The sequence below is a fragment of the Apiospora marii genome (assembly GCF_038362585.1).
Source record: "Apiospora marii strain CBS 49790 chromosome Unknown utg000013l_segment0_segment0, whole genome shotgun sequence".
In the NCBI taxonomy this organism is placed as follows: domain Eukaryota; kingdom Fungi; phylum Ascomycota; class Sordariomycetes; order Amphisphaeriales; family Apiosporaceae; genus Apiospora; species Apiospora marii.
In genome coordinates, this window is record NW_027117384.1 from 1,232,393 (window position 1) to 1,248,130 (window position 15,738).

General features: G+C 53.5%; 6 protein-coding genes across 6 annotated transcripts; 4 read left to right on the top strand and 2 right to left on the bottom strand.

The window, feature by feature from the left end:
- Positions 1-443: 443 nt before the first annotated feature.
- PG985_015533 (exoglucanase-6A) lies at positions 444-1,837 on the top strand (the record flags this gene model as incomplete). The annotated part of the gene is made up of 4 exons (XM_066835299.1): positions 444-691; positions 770-942; positions 1,027-1,351; positions 1,417-1,837. 4 exons carry the CDS (start codon positions 444-446, stop codon positions 1,835-1,837), a joined length of 1,167 nt encoding a protein of 388 aa, XP_066676502.1.
- Positions 1,838-2,637: 800 nt separating this feature from the next.
- On the bottom strand, positions 2,638-3,600 carry PG985_015534 (uncharacterized protein; the record flags this gene model as incomplete). Its single annotated transcript, XM_066835300.1, has 3 exons — positions 2,638-2,826; positions 2,909-3,282; positions 3,552-3,600. The coding sequence occupies 3 exons, from the start codon at positions 3,598-3,600 to the stop codon at positions 2,638-2,640; spliced, it is 612 nt and encodes a 203-aa protein (XP_066676503.1).
- A 3,065-nt stretch (positions 3,601-6,665) lies between these two features.
- PG985_015535 (SIS domain-containing protein) lies at positions 6,666-7,913 on the top strand (the record flags this gene model as incomplete). The annotated part of the gene is made up of 1 exon (XM_066835301.1): positions 6,666-7,913. One exon carries the CDS (start codon positions 6,666-6,668, stop codon positions 7,911-7,913), a length of 1,248 nt encoding a protein of 415 aa, XP_066676504.1.
- Positions 7,914-8,655: 742 nt separating this feature from the next.
- PG985_015536 (uncharacterized protein) lies at positions 8,656-9,849 on the bottom strand (the record flags this gene model as incomplete). Its single annotated transcript, XM_066835302.1, has 1 exon — positions 8,656-9,849. One exon carries the CDS (start codon positions 9,847-9,849, stop codon positions 8,656-8,658), a length of 1,194 nt encoding a protein of 397 aa, XP_066676505.1.
- A 905-nt stretch (positions 9,850-10,754) lies between these two features.
- PG985_015537 (uncharacterized protein) lies at positions 10,755-11,881 on the top strand (the record flags this gene model as incomplete). The annotated part of the gene is made up of 5 exons (XM_066835303.1): positions 10,755-10,761; positions 10,840-10,902; positions 11,023-11,117; positions 11,205-11,417; positions 11,495-11,881. The coding sequence occupies 5 exons, from the start codon at positions 10,755-10,757 to the stop codon at positions 11,879-11,881; spliced, it is 765 nt and encodes a 254-aa protein (XP_066676506.1).
- A 2,819-nt stretch (positions 11,882-14,700) lies between these two features.
- PG985_015538 (uncharacterized protein) lies at positions 14,701-15,590 on the top strand (the record flags this gene model as incomplete). The annotated part of the gene is made up of 4 exons (XM_066835304.1): positions 14,701-14,710; positions 14,820-15,057; positions 15,146-15,311; positions 15,453-15,590. The coding sequence occupies 4 exons, from the start codon at positions 14,701-14,703 to the stop codon at positions 15,588-15,590; spliced, it is 552 nt and encodes a 183-aa protein (XP_066676507.1).
- Positions 15,591-15,738: the final 148 nt, after the last annotated feature.

A 15,738-nucleotide genomic window follows, 5' to 3' on the forward strand; every position in this document is an offset into this window, starting at 1 on the left:
GAACTGGGGGTGGCGTCCCCCCACAAAGGGGTAGTAGTTGCGAGAGGCTAGTCCGTCGGCGATGTCAAAACACCTGCTCTCTGGGCATAGGGTTCTCTCAGATGCCTACAATGTAAATTAATTCAAGTTGGATGTTGTTCTGGACGCCAGGCACCCCACCCCTTACTGCCGCGACGAACCCAGACTGGGAAGACCCCATCTCGGAGACTCGATGCCCGGACAGGCTCTCACCCCTAACGGGCCTGTGTTCCTGATTGCCAGAAAAGTGTGCTTCCGCGATGCCCATGTGGTTGGCGATGTGCTAAACGATGTTGCCCCTCGTTTCCTCACCTGGAAATGCTGCGTATAAAAAGAAGCCACTGCCCCTTTCCACCGGGAAGAATACCTCCTGGGCAAGTTCTTCAGCTACACCGAGTTCCAAGTCTCAAAGCCTGATACGAAAAATGAAGGTCGCTACTACTGTCGCAGTTTGCGCCGCCGGCGCCCTCGCCGCACCGAACCGTCGTGGTCCTGCTGCTGCCTGCAGCTCCGCCGTCCAGCTCGATGCCAGCACCAACGTTTGGAAGAACTACAAGCTTCACGCCAACACGTTCTACCGCTCCGAGGTCGAGAAGGCGGTCGAGGCCATCAGCGACTCTTCCCTGAAGTCCCAAGCTGCCAAGGTTGCCGATGTCGGCAGCTTCCTGTGGATGTAAGTGCCTGAGCCGGAAACGAATTGCCCGCCATGTTGAAAAATGGTCACGCACTAACACGAACACCTCTCTGCAAGTGACACCATCGAGAACATCGCCAAGGTGGAGCCCGCCATCGCCGACACCCCTTGCGAAGACATCCTTGGTCTTGTCATTTACGACTTGCCCGGTCGTGACTGTGCCGCCAAGGCTTCCAACGGCGAACTGGCTTACAACGAGCTCCCCCGGTACAAGTCCGAGTACATCGACCGTAAGTCATCCAACACCTCCAGGGCCACACCAAGAGAAAACCTTTAGAGAACTGATATTGACCCCTTTGTTCTTTCTGTTACAGCCATCGTGGCCATCCTGAAGAAGAACCCTAACACCGCCTTCGCTCTTCTGATCGAGCCCGACTCCCTGCCCAACCTGGTCACCAATGCCGACCTATCCACCTGCCAGGAGAGCAAGACCGCCTACGAGGAGGGCGTGGCGTACGCGCTCAAGAACCTCAACCTACCCAACGTCGTCATGTACATCGACGCCGGCCACGGCGGTTGGCTCGGCTGGGATGCCAACCTGAAGCCCGGCGCCGAGGAGCTCGCCAAGGTGTACAAGAGCGCCGGCAGCCCCAAGCAGGTCCGCGGTTTCGCCACCAACATTGCCGGGTGGAACGCCTGGTAAGTAGCAGTCTTCTCTCTCTATCACCGGAACCGTCTACTGACCTCCCCCGCCCCCCACCCAGGGACCTGAGCCCCGGCGAGTTCTCCAAAGCCTCGGACGCCAAGTACAACAGCTGCCAGAACGAGAAGACGTACGTGCAAAAGTTCGGGGCCGCGCTCAAGACGGCCGGGCACCCGAGCCACGCCATCATGGACACGGGCCGCAACGCCGTGACGGGCCTGCGCCTCGAGTGGGGCGACTGGTGCAACGTCGACGGCGCCGGCTTCGGCCAGCGGCCCACGGCCGACACGGGCGACTCCAACACCGACGCCTTCGTCTGGGGCAAGCCCGGCGGCGAGTCCGACGGCACCTCGGACTCGGGCGCCACCCGCTACGACTCCTTCTGCGGCAAGGACGACGCCTACAAGCCCGCCCCCGAGGCCGGCACCTGGAACCAGGACTACTTCGAGATGCTGCTCAAGAACGCCAAGCCCCAGTTCTAAAGGCATCAAGCATACATAGCAAGATGTCTTGTGATCGCGGTATCCTGGACTGTCTGTGCCTTACCCTTTATTTCTGGAGTGCTGCTGCTATTGGAAAGGGGCAAAATCGAGACATTCCATTGGTTCTTGTGTATCGGATGATGGCGGAGGAGGCATTGCACATAGTCAGCCGAGAACAGTCGGATGGTGGAGAAGAGTGCCTTTGGGTTACACTCATTGTAGCATATTGGCTATCACTTCCTTGTAAATAAAGCGACTGACGCCTGGGTTGTTCATACATACATTCGTTTCACAGCCGTCGAGGGTGCATTTGCCAAGTATAGGCCTCTTCCACCTGGTCCCATCCAAGCCTCTTGAATGATCAAGATTGTCAAGGTTGCTGAGTCGCGTGGCCTGATGTTCATGAGAAAGATGCGTTCAAATTGCACGAAAATCAGTTCAAATACAACCCGCGGCTGTATAGTACCCACGTATGCTGTGTATTAATACGATATGAAGGACCTCTCGTGTGTAGTATATCCGGGTCGCCTTTCACGTGAAAACAACCTCCATGCGATGAAGATGATATTCGAGTACCACCCCTGATGAACACCTTAAAAGCACGCAATCATGCTTGACAGAAGAGAAAAGCAACGCAGCTGCGAAAATGCTAGTCCCGTGTGGAAAACTCCTACTCCCCCAAAACGCCCCATGCCCTATAATTGGATGCAGACCGTATATTTTGCAGAACGGTACCCAAGATGCCGAAGAAAATCGCAACGCATTTGTAGCGAAGCTAATGTTGTTCTGTTCTACTGCGCTTAGAAATCCACGCTGGCGCCGTCGCCGACGTACTCGTAGTCGTCTTCCGGTGGGAGGAAGTATGCCGACAGCGAGAAAGCTATGGCTAGGAGCACTGAGACGCTGGCACTGACGGTGCACAGAATCCAAGAGTAGCCCAAGTTCCAGCCGGGGACGTCAAACTGTGTGTCTGTATTGAACAGGTATGCCTGCAGGTGTCCGGTTAGCCTCAGCACCCAGCAGAACAGCAAGGTCATATCCATGTCCCAAAGAAACAGCGGCTGTACTTACCACAATGCCCATGCCGGCGAATTCGATCACGGCATCGGCTATTAACAAGCCGGCGATCACGAACCAGCCCTCTTCCCGCTTGTATTTCCCTCCCAGCATCACGACCAGGAACGAGATGGCGGTGGCCAACTCCACGACGGTGGCGAAGGACATCAAGAAGCCACTGCTCCTCCACATGGAGCAAAAGAACTGATCATCACGGCAGTCGTCCTCGTCGGGGAAGGGGCGGCATGTGGCCTGGTCGGCAGTGGACGAAAGCGAACACGACCGGTGCAAGCCCACATGATGGCTGAAGGTCGCGTTCGTGTTCTCGGCCGTGACAGAGTACTCGACCCAGTTCGAGGCCATGATGGACGTAATGGTCAAGATGGTGGCTGCGGGAGGCACATGTTAGCGATGTCGGCTGGGAGGCTGGCGGGAGTGCAGTAGTCGCAAGCGATAAGCAGTGGATAGCTCACGCACCACGAGAGATTGACAAAAGAAAAGCGACAGACATGTTCGATGGAAGACATATCGGTGGGAAGAAAGAACCATAGACCGACCCAACGCACTCTAATGCATCGAGGGGCGCGGCCGAGTAGGGCTTCGGGGGGCTGCTTGAAGCTTCGGCTGCGTGTGCATCGTGGAGAATGAAATGACGTACCTGCAACGAAGACGCCCAGCGCCACGTTATAAACTACCAAGCGAGTCATCTTCGGCGATTGGCAGCTTCAAATCCCAATTTCCCTCGCGAAATAGTAGTCCTCGGATTCCAGTGGATTTGGGAAAGCTTTCTTCATATCATATCAAGAAGTTGGTCTAGTTGGGAGGGACAAATCAATCAGGAACGACGAAGTGGTGTGGTCGGAGGGAAAAAAAAGATGGTCGTGTGTAACCGATCAATGTATGAGAGGTATGATGGCCGGTGTATGTAACCCGACACACCCCCCAGTCAGTCTAGCTAATGTACAGTCAAAAGGCCGTAGTGCACGGGAGTGAATCAAATGCCCAGCCAGGGAGAAGGTTGGCTGAATGATACGATCTGCCGCCAACATGTACATAGGTGATTGCGTGGTTTTGCCCGACAGCTTGCCGGCCTGTCTGCTGATTCAAGAGGGAAAACACGTTTCGACGAGGAGGTAAGTAAAGGTACCGACTGAGTTTTATTGCTGGAGCACAACATGCATCCCCGTGTACCTACATGTGAGCGCTCATCTTCCATGTCGACGCAAGAATTTTGAGCACATCGACGATCAGGTGGCTGATGCAACATGCAGTAGCGTTACAACACTGCAGACAATTACTGCAAATAATATCTATCGCTCAGGACTGTTTATTCCCGTCCGGCGCAGGCTGACTGATAAGACCATTCGGCGGTCTGTCTGCTTATCGCTGCATATGCAGACTGACCTACCTCTATGTACGTACATAATCTCACGTACATGTAGTAACATGAAGCTTCAAAATTTCGCTTTTTTGTTGTTGTCGTGTTCTTGTCTTGGATGCCACATACGCCCCGCACTCGTATGCCAATCAGTCATGAGATTGTATCTCGTTTTGCTCGCATCAGAGTCGCGAGTATCGATGCTCGCTGTTCAATGGGAAACAGTCAAGCTTAGACGTAGACTTGCAGATGCATGTAGGCCATCCTATGTTCTGTGGCGTTTCACAGCTGCGTCTGCTCCAATCCGCGTCGGAGGCCGCCATTCGGTGAACGTCGAGCTCCTATCGGAAGAATATGATCGTCGGTCGGGCGACACCAATGGCTGCTGAGGAGGTGGCCGGAAACGGTTGGCACAATACACCCTCCAAAATCAAACTGACCAGTGCCGGTATCCCGTTGCGCAGGTAGACCTGCTACATCCGGGTTTCTTTAATTTCTTTTTCTCTTTTATCCCTCGAAAGAGTGCAGCCATCAAGTGAACCATACGTATCACGAGATTGCGGGGTGCCAGTTAGTCTTGTCTGGAGAAGCTGGGGCTGCTGGAATCATAGCTACATACATGCCTACCTACCTGATGTCGTACCTAACTACATATACACGCACATATCGCCTACCGCTCTTCAAATGCATCGGGACTCCTAACCTGTCACGCCGAAAACCTGGTAACTTGGGGTACTTGACTTAAGACACTCCATTGTTATCAATGACTGATAACGAAGGACTCTATTGATGTTCCACGCTCCATCGGCGAGAACAAGATCACGCAGCTACTGTTGGCGTGTATCCTTAGTAGCTGTAGATACTTACCTTAGGAGGTAGGTAAAGTACATACATGTCTTTGCTACGAGAAGGCTTAGCTCCTACTTCCGAGATAGCAGTCTCTTGATCCATCACAGCATGCGGACGGACACACGGAGCACGCAGGCTATTTGTTTCCAGTACAAGGAAGAAGACGACAGAAATTTGAATTATATATTATTGGGAAATACATTGGTAGTAGTCAACACACGACACGTGCCCATCGATAGAGAGCAACTCGATCCGGGCAGATGATATCGACGTTCTAATCAAAGCGTTCGGGCGCATCGCAGACTACGGATCTCGAGGGTTGACTACTTTAACCACCCCTCCAAGCCCCTTCCAAGCCCCAACCCCCACATCGCTGATAAAGCGGATTACCACGCCCATGAGTCACCATTTCTGATTGGAAATTCCCAGTCTCCCTCGGCCACTAATGGCAAGCCCACCCAGGCTAGCACCGAAGACATCCACGACGAAAACATAGTACCCGAATACCAAACAACAGCCACCTTGGATATCGCCGTGGATGGCCCCAGGCTCTCAGAACCAATCCCAGAGAGCCTGAGAGCCAAGGTATGCTGGCTATCCCACAGGACGCGTCGCATTCGGCCCATCTTCACATTTGGCAATATTATATGGTAGCCGGATAGGTACCTACCTGCGGACGACTTGCTAAATCTCTGCAGCTTTCCCCAGCCATCCCTCCGTGAAATGCCATGTACCGTACCTGCGGCTCCGAATCAATGAATCAAGGATGCCTTCATGCGAACCCACCGTTTGGGAAAGGTCAGGATCACGCAAGATCCCAACTAGCAAACGTCAAAGGGTCAGACCCTTTGCATGTACAATACATACATACGGCGGGATGGCATTTCCCATCCCACGCCTCCCGCATTCCAGGCAAGACCGGTAAGCCGCATAGGCATCTTTGATAGCTGGTAATGAATCATCACCGAGATTATGGGGCCACCTTCCTTGCTTAAGCTTAATCTCTCTTATTCGCACAGATCGAGAGGCTATACTATAAACTTTGACTAGGTATAAACAACCCTGCAGATCCCCCGATACCCTAGTCGCTGCCGTTGTTGATGGAGTCGACTTTCTTTCCAAATCCCAGTTTACATATGCGGACCTTTCCCATCCTACCCATGCCGTTCTAACTTCGTATCTTTTCTTCACAGATTGCCCGACCCCGTACCCGTCTTCACAAGAAACTTCGCACAAGGATTGAGCCGGGATATTCATATCTAGCAGCTTCGACTGTCATCTTCCCGATTCCCACAGTAATCTGGCGCCAAATCGAATAAGACCCTGTATATGTTCCCCAAGTAACCAAGATATGGTCAACAACGAACATACCTAGTCATGATGTGGGGTTAAAGCTTCGCGAGTTGCCGCGGATCCATACAAGGTGTTTGTGGGCACGACAAATATCAACAACGATTCACAAGACGGGAGCACTCAAGGTGTAAAATCCGGGAGAAGAGTCTCTACACGAATCTTGCCAACCGAAGAAGGCAGAACAGTAATACCATGGTCGAGCATCATCCGGTTCAGACGAGCGCTGTGTACCTGCTCGGTGCAGCCGCGCAGCGCCCGCTAGAGCCACCACCCTCGCCCCCGTCTCCGCCTACACCGAATACGACGGTGCCGGGCTCTCCTATACAAGAGCTATGCCTCGAGGACGTCGAGCCCACGAAAAACCATGGTGCTGACGAGTCACAATTACACGAGAGACTCTCGGGCGCTATACACGTCCTCAATACCGAGGCAACTGCTCTCCGAGCTTTAACGACATTGTATGAAAAAGATGGCCCCATAGGGGCTAGTTTCGGTGCGGCTGTAGAGATCATCACTCGGCACGGGAGAGATCGCGGCAAGCTGGTCATTATCGGCGTTGGGAAGTCTGGACACATCGGGAAAAAGCTGGTGGCTACCTTCAACAGCTTGGGGGTACATGCCACATACTTGCACCCAACCGAGGCCCTTCACGGCGACCTGGGTAAAATCGGAAGGCTTGATACGGTGCTGTTCATCACGTTCTCGGGCAAGACACCCGAGCTACTGGCGCTTCTTCCACATATCGATGCGGCACTGCCCACGATTGTTCTCACCTCACACACCAGATCCGACACATGCGAACTCATCAGGCAACGGCCATCGATGATTCTTGTTTCAGCACCCATCCATGAATCGGAGACGGCGTCCTTTGGGGTTTCTGCGCCCACCACTTCTACCACAGTGGCGCTGGCGGTTGGTGATGCGCTGGCCATCGTTGCGGCGCAAGAGATCAACGCCAACGCTAGTGTATCGAGCGTGTTCTTGAGGAACCACCCCGGCGGGGCAATCGGCGCCTCGATCAAGAAACCCCAAAAACTCGGGGATATTGCGGTGCCGATGCGGGACATCCCCCAGTGCCGTACATCCGGCACGCCGGCAGAGATTCGAGGCGCAGACGTCCTGAAGGCTGCATACGACTCGCCCACTGGATGGGTGATCGCATGCGATCTGATCGTTTCGCCCGGCCGAATCCGGCGGCTTGAGGCGACCGAGTTCGCCCTGCCCCTGAGCGAGCTGCCGGGTCTATGCATCCGGCGGGGCGACTGCATAACCGTGTCGGCGGATACGCGCATCTCCCAGGCGGCTGAGTGGATACGGGACATGGTCTCGTCGACGGAGGAGCAGTGCGACAAGTACTCCATCTTGGCCGTGGTAGATAGCGAGGGCGGTGACGTAATCGGCGTTCTAGAGGCCTCTCAACTCTTAAGCTGGCGGAAATAATTCGAATTGAGATTTAATTGCATTGTTTGGCGGCGGCGGCGGCGGCGGCAGGCGAAGCGATATCGGGGAAAAACATTTGGAGAGCTTTTCTGCCCTCGGGGGCTCAAGGCATAGATGAGCTTTTAGGCGTTCCGGTCGTGATTCCATCCATATGATGATGGCTTCTATAGTGAGGCCAACACAAAAATCGAGATGACTTACGTTCTCCTCTCTCAACTCAAATTCTTTGAGCGGCATTCTAAAGATGCAGGTGCCATTGTGCTATTTACTGTGTGGTTGGTTCATTGGGATACAAATAAGAGGCGGCCAGAGAGATCCGCTTCTGAGAATTGACTATACCGACAACATATACGAACTTGCTTGAAGTAGAGCAGATACGCACGTGAACTCCCTTACATTACTATCAAGCTCTACAGCTTTGCCAGGGAATACCCAGTATCATATGCCTAGTTTTGAACGACAAAAATAGCAATTGGAACAATTCCGACAGAGTTAATATCACAGACCGAGATAAAGGAGGCAACGTGCAGCAAGTCCGCCGACCTTCCGTACATATGGGTATCGTTCTATAAATACGGCACACAATCGAGAACCGTAGTTACTTGAGTATATAAAGGTTCCGACCACCGATTGCAACCTTCCATTTTTTCCAAATCCGTATTCGAGTACATATATCCTCACATGAATCGTACCCGTGCGTCGATCGCGACGCAGTCCCCAAAATCATTGATCTTCCCTACCATTATTCCTCGTCCGATTCTTCATCCGAGTCCGAGTCATCCTCCGAGGAAGAAGATGAAGAGCTACTGGAAGACTCAGCCTCCTCCTTGTCCGCGGTGGTGGCTGCGCCCTCTTCCTCGTCTGAAGAGTCTTCGTCACTGCTGCTCGAATCCGCATCCGAGTCTGAGTCTGAGTCCGAGGAGCTGCTCTCGGTATCCTCCACAACTGCAGTGCGCGTCTTCCTGTTTCGCTTGGGCGCCACTTTTTGTTGCGAGCCGTCGTTGAGCTTGAGACGCTTGTCGCCATCGCTGTCCTCTGCGGCCCCATCTTGGGCGCCCTTGGAGCCGGAGTCGGCCCCCGTCTCTGTGGAAGTGCTTGTATTCGTAGTCGCTGTCGTTGTTGTGCTCTCTTCGCCATCGGATAGCTCTTCAATCACCATCTCGGCGCGCATCCGCTTGACCACCCGTCGTTGCATCTCCATGTCGGCGGTTCGAAGCACATATTCCACCTCTTCGAACCGCCGCTTCTCCGGGGTGCGTCCCTCACGCATGAAGCCCGCAATGACCTCCTCGTACTCTCGCTGCTTCCTCTGCGCAGCCTCTTTCGAAGAATTGGCAAAGACCTGGGCCCCTTGCTCCATATCCTCCTTCTTGAGCTCCTGCGCAGATTCCCGCAGGCGGGTTCGGACGTGGCCTTTCAGGTCCCGGATGTACTCATAGAATAAGTTGATGTCGACGGCCGGAATAGTCGCCCCGTCGGCAAAGACGTTCTCCAGGAGCTTGGTCTGATGATTCTTGTTGAACTTCCACTGGTCCCGAGCTGTATGCCACTGCCTTAAGTAATCGACTGAAGGCTGGAGGTTGACGTTTGACTGTTTCTTGGCCTGAGGCTTGAGGGGCTTTGGGGCGGAAGCCTTCTTCGGCTTGCTGTTGGCTTTTGTCGCGGTAGGCGTGCCCGACTGCGTCTGCGTCTCGGAAGCGAACGAGACAGACTTGGGCCTCTTTGGGGTATGCGCCGGCGATGCGGAAGCAGCTGAGTTGTCCGTCCGCAATTTCTTGTTGGAATTGTCTGGAGCAAGGGCCGCTGAGGGCTTTCTTTTGGCGCCGTTTACAGGCAGGGAGGCAGGAGCAGCAGCGTTTGAGTCGGCGTGGCTTTCGGATGACGCAGATTTGAGAGTAAGGCCCAATCGCTTCCAGGCAGGCACCTTGGACGACATGATGGGAGATTGGACGGATTAATCCAGCAATGACGGGCAGAGGGAATAAAATGCGATTGCGCAGCGCAATGCAATGGGCCGGGCAAATCTGCAGTGTCCACTGCGCCGTTCCAATGGCGGCGATATGCGAATCGATGGACGGCTTTGCTGGCTCCAGTAGGTGATCTTGCTCGGAAACGTGGATACCAGCCCAAATCAATGCCGACCGAAACAGGGAGGGAAACTGAGACAGCCTCACTTGAACGCTCACAACAGATGGTGCAGTAAGATTGAGCAGGGTCGCATAATCTCGACGGATTTGCGCTTGTGGTAAAGGTGTGACTGCTAGTGCAGGATCGTGTGTAATGATCTCGAGTCCAGCATTTACCAATGAATTTTCAAGGCTATTGAGGTCCCATCTATATTCGTTCTTATCGTGGCATCGGCTCTCATCAATCAATGCCTTATCCGCCGAAACTTTTTGGCGGGGCAGCAGCTCAATAGTTCGTTGGAGTTGGTTAGGTAAGACTCACAGGCCGGATGGCGGAAGGGAGTTTCCTCCGACCCCCGTTTCTAGTCAATGCTTGAAACGCTTGCTTACCTAATGAACGAAAGATTGGCCCGAGCTGCGATTGATCCATGCTCCAGTCAACTGGTTGGAGGGAAGGTACCTGGACTGCGTACCTCAGTTAGGCAAGCTCCAGCACGCGTCCACTGGGAGCTCAACCCCAGTCAGGCGAAGCAAGGCTGAAGTAGCTATCGTCACTCCAAACCACCACCTTACTTTGACGTCGACCATCAAGCATCCACCACGAATCTACGACAGCACTCAAGCGTTTCCTTCTCCCAGTTCTCTGGAACTGCACTTCGATACTGAACAACCCTATCAGCCGATTTCAGTATCCGCTCCTCCACAACTCATCACCATGTCGGGTATGATGCCACCTCAGCTGTCCCCATCCCGCAATCGTCTCAACCTGTCACGATGCTAACATTCGTCGTGCTATCTAGGCAGCGCAGGTTTCGACCGTCACATCACCATCTTCTCCGAGCAGGGTCGATTGTACCAAGTCGGTATGTTCCAAGCCAGCAACCAATAAACTCGATCGACCCCAAATGGACCACCATCGAATTCCCGTGGTGCCGCCGAGCTGGATGGTTGGCAAGGTTCGCTGACCTCCCATCTTCATGCAGAATATGCTTTCAAGGCAATCACGGCGGCAAACATCATGTCGATAGGCATTCGGGGTAAAGACTGCGCTGTTGTCTTGTCCCAGAAGAAGGTCCCCGTAAGTTGGCCAGCCATATACAAGCTATTTCCCACTTTCAGCTACAGTTGAGCAGGACCGAGTGCTGATACAGATATTACTCTCTAGGATAAGCTTATCGATCCGTCATCCGTGTCACACATCTTCCAGATCTCACCGTCGGTTGGTTGTGTCATGACCGGCTCTATTGCGGATGCTCGTGCGTTTGCTCAGCGTGCCCAGGGTGAGGCTGCTGAGTTCCGCTACAAGTTCGGTTACGAGATGCCCTGCGATGTCTTGTCCAAGAGATTGGCCAACATCAGCCAGGTCTACACTCAAAGAGTAAGTTACTGACCGGGAATGCGTTCTTTACCCCACAATATGTATTTGTTGGGGCTTGCGCTGACGCTCGCTTGCAGGCCTACATGAGACCCTACGGTGTGGCGACGACATTGATTTCTCTCGACTCCGAATTCGGACCGCAACTGTTCAAGTGCGACCCTGCAGGCTATTACGTTGGCTACAAGGGCACGGCGGCGGGACCGAAGCAGCAGGAGGCACTCAACCACCTCGAGAAGAAGCTCAAGAACAAGGATTGCGCCGAGGGCAACTGGGAGGACGTTGTGGAGATGGCCATCACTACCCTCAGCACGGTCCTCAGCATGGACTTCAAGAAGGGCGAGATCGAGATCGGTATTGTTGGAGGCCCGCGAGCCGACGGCAAGGAGGGCACCGACCCCGGATTCAGGACGCTCACGGAGGATGAAATTGATGACAGATTACAAGCCATCGCCGAGAAGGATTAGGCGGGAGAGGCGTTGATGGCGTAAGCCAGTGTAGGTCGGTGCGGCCGGCCAAGGTCAAGGTCAGGAACAACACCGGTCTGGCTGGCTGTCCCTAGCAGCATCGTCTGGGGAGCCTTTGGGTCCTGCCATGTCAGAGGGCTTAGCCCCTGCTTCTCCGTGTGTCACTAGTAATCCACGATATCCCAGTAGATGTGCCGTGTCAGATGGAAATGTCTGATGAGCAACTGAAAATGTGGCAATATTTAAGGCAATACAGACGGTGATCATGCTGATATGCATCGGAGTTTGGAGCTGAGGTATCGGGCCAATCTCTCATCTTGCATACCGCCTTCCACAATCACTCTAGAGGAAGGGATAGTCGTTGCTGAGACGTCGTGCAGCGTCAAGTAGGGGACCCGAGATAGAAAGATTAGGCACTTTGTTGCAGTTGCAGGGGGCACTGGTCGGCGAGCGACGTCTAAGAAGAGAGTGACGTCAAAAGAGTTAGACAGCATCCAGTTAGACAGACCAGTCCTAAGCCTGCCCACTCGGACCAGACACATGGCATGTCTCAATGGAGGTAGTTCCGTTGATGCGATGCACGATGCAGATGGCGGCGCTGGCTGTGAATCCTTGTCCAGCGTCGTCTACGCGCGCTTGCTGCAGCATGGTTTGCATGGGGGTGGCAACTTAGATTGGAGCCGCCTGAGCCGAACTTGACCTAGGTAGATTAGCTGTCAAAGTGCTGCGCGAATGAGTATTGGACATTGGGTGCCTCATTTGCTCAGCTCCTGCCCAGCTCTGACCCGCGGCCGCGGGTCCGGTTGGGTTATATGCAGCTGTCTGTTCATCCCAACTTTTTTGTTATTGATCCTATAGACATTCTTTATCATGCAGTGATGCACTGGAAATTGTTGCTACCTACTTGATTCGGAAGCCAGTTCAACTATCCAATCGCATTAGTTGCCACTTTTTGAATGATATTGGTAGTACGTTTTCCTCGCTTGAGCATGGAAGATATCTAATAATAGTCATGTCGGTACGTATGCATCCTAAGGATGTATTTCGGCACATGCGAATGGAGTCGGGTTGCTACTAGCCTTAACCTGCATGGGGGCTGTGTGTTGGTTACCTCCTATTACTTGGAGGTGACAACCCTTATGTCCGAAAACCCGATTAAAACCTAGGTAATACTCTTGTTACACGCGAAACAAGATAGACCGCGGGTGAGATAAGGTTGCTTATTTTAGCAAACCGAAGAAGAAAAGTCTGCAAGTGCCGAGCGACTATCTTCATTCAACTGCAGCGTTTAGTTGCGTCTTGGGCCCTACGTCGTTGGCTGAGGATGGCGCAGCAATTTTGGGGAGTCGCTTTCAGCTGGACAGCGCACACGAGACGAGGACAATACGGCTCCGGCAATGCTCTTCGCGGCTTTGAGAAACGAAAAATTGCTTCTGTGGATGAGTTGGACCTGTTGTAGGCTGGGACTTCTTCGGGGGCCGACGGGTAGGAGATAACTTCGTGCATAGGCGCAGTTGGGCTACTGGACCAATGGCAGGCCGAGTTGGCCTGAGACCAGGCCATGGCACGTTTTTGGCGCAGCTGAATGATCGCCTTAGGGAAGGAACCATGTCAGCATCTTTTTGTTGGAGAAGGTCTGGTGGATGCTCAATGGTAACCTCACTTTAGCCTCTCTTGCACTAGCTCCCCCGTTGATTGATATCGTGAACTACCCACGAAACTGCGCTTGGTGTATACGATCCATCAGTTTTACATGCGAAGTACCTGGCTTATCGTGAATATCGTGTACCTCCTTACTCAGTCCCAGGGCCCTACCGACAGTCCGGTTTGCCCTGGTCCGCCATCGCGGTACTACACAAGTAAGGTTAACCTAGACTCACTTCGGCTAAACGCTACATGCTGCATGCATCTTTGCCCACTGCCACAACCTTACACACACACACACGAGAGCCTCTGCTCATCTATACTGTATCCTTCCGGCTCGACTCTAGGATAGACCGCCCCCAGCAAGAGTGACTCAACTACACGCTGCTGCTGGGCTCCATCCATCAGCGGGCCGTACCATGCCTATCCAAGACAACGTCCAGCATGTCTTGTGTCCCTGCAGGAGCACTGCAGCCCTCGCGAGGCAGGGCAGATTGGTTCTGCATGCCGCTACCAGGGATGTGGTGATGGGTACGCACGAGGGAAAAGCACGTAGTCATCGAATCGGGCATTTTGTCTGTATGTCTGACCCTATCTGGTTGAGCAACCGGAGACCTCAAGCCTGGATCATCCTTACGGACCTGCCAGACACGCGATCCATTGGCCCCCTCTCCCTCATGCAGGCGATGGGCCACGGGAGCTGACGGGGAGCGTGTACCGTACCCCCATTGCTTCATCCCTATGGGGCATCCTACGGCTACGGGAACTACTTCCCTCATGTCGTGAACTACAGTGATCGGCTAGTCCAAAGTCCACCCAGAAAAAAAAGTTATCTACCGTAATACTCCCTTCGCTGATCATGGATGAGGACCCGTCTATACAAAAGACTGGTGGCGCCGCCGCTTCTACAACGGTTGAGATGGCCCGTCTTCTTCGATATCACCAAATGACCCCCTAATTATTGTATGCAGCCTCGCAGCTCATTACCCCATTCGCTTTACACCAGAAGCTTCATTTCGCTGCGGTTTGGCCTACTTTGACAGTTGGACGAACAACAACGACCCCTAATAACTGCACCACCGCATCCCTAAACCCTCCTTAATCTTGCCGGCAGTCAGTCCAGCTACTTCGAAACCCCCCTTGTTATTCCTTTCACAGAAAACGCAATATCCATCATGGACGGATGTAAGTGCAGTGTACCAGGACTCACACCGCCGCCGTTACCCATTCCGAAGTTGGAAAGGCGCCGCCGGGTATAGATGGACATCCTCCTAACAACTTCGTTGATATATAGTCAACGAATACCGGACAGCGCGTGTTGCAGAAGTGCTCTCCGACTTTAGAACACTGCAATACTATATCGCAGCCGCACCAACAGACCCCATGAACACTGAAGACTATCACCTCGACGGGTATGCTGCGCTTCGGCAGTGTGCACTAGACGGCCAGCACATCCTCAACTGTGCTGCGGATACCTCGGTACCGCAGACTTCTGGCGGCGAAGAAGAGCAGAGGAAAGCAGAACTGAAACAGTGCGTTTAACCCGAAGATGAAGGGAGAAAAGAGCATACGTCTTTTTTTTGCTGCGGAACATGACTGACATAGCTAAACCCGCGACAGAGTCCTACTCGATGCTTACGCCCGCCGCCACGAAGCCCAGAAGATCTATCTCCGTCAAGCATCTGCACAGGGATGGATACAGAACCGAGGGCAGGTTCTCCAGGGAGGCAGGCCAAGTTCATCAAACCGGCGACAGCTACGAGCCTGCGATGAGCAGCTGCGAAATGTACGACCATACTGTCCCCCACTCCCCATGTGTATTCCCCCTCGAATTAGTCCTGCCAAGCCCGCTCCCCTCAACTAGCATCGGTGTGGATCAAGGGACCTTATAGAAGCAAAACCCACTAACACATCATTACGACCTCAGGAGCTGGCTCAAATAACAGATGAAGTGATATACAATGAACTGCAAGTATCCGACATATCCTTGGGCCGCTGGACAGCCGAAGATCCCAGCGTGCGCGCGGTGCAACGCTGGAGACGCTCGCGCCCTCGAACGACTTGATGGTGGATGCCAAGCTTCCTCCAAGAACAACAACAACAACGACGACTAAAACGAGCGTGGTCTTACGCACTACGCCCCGCGATGGCGAAAAGTCTATTGAGTGGACAAACTCCTGACCGAGCTGGACTTCAACCATGACAACACCAAC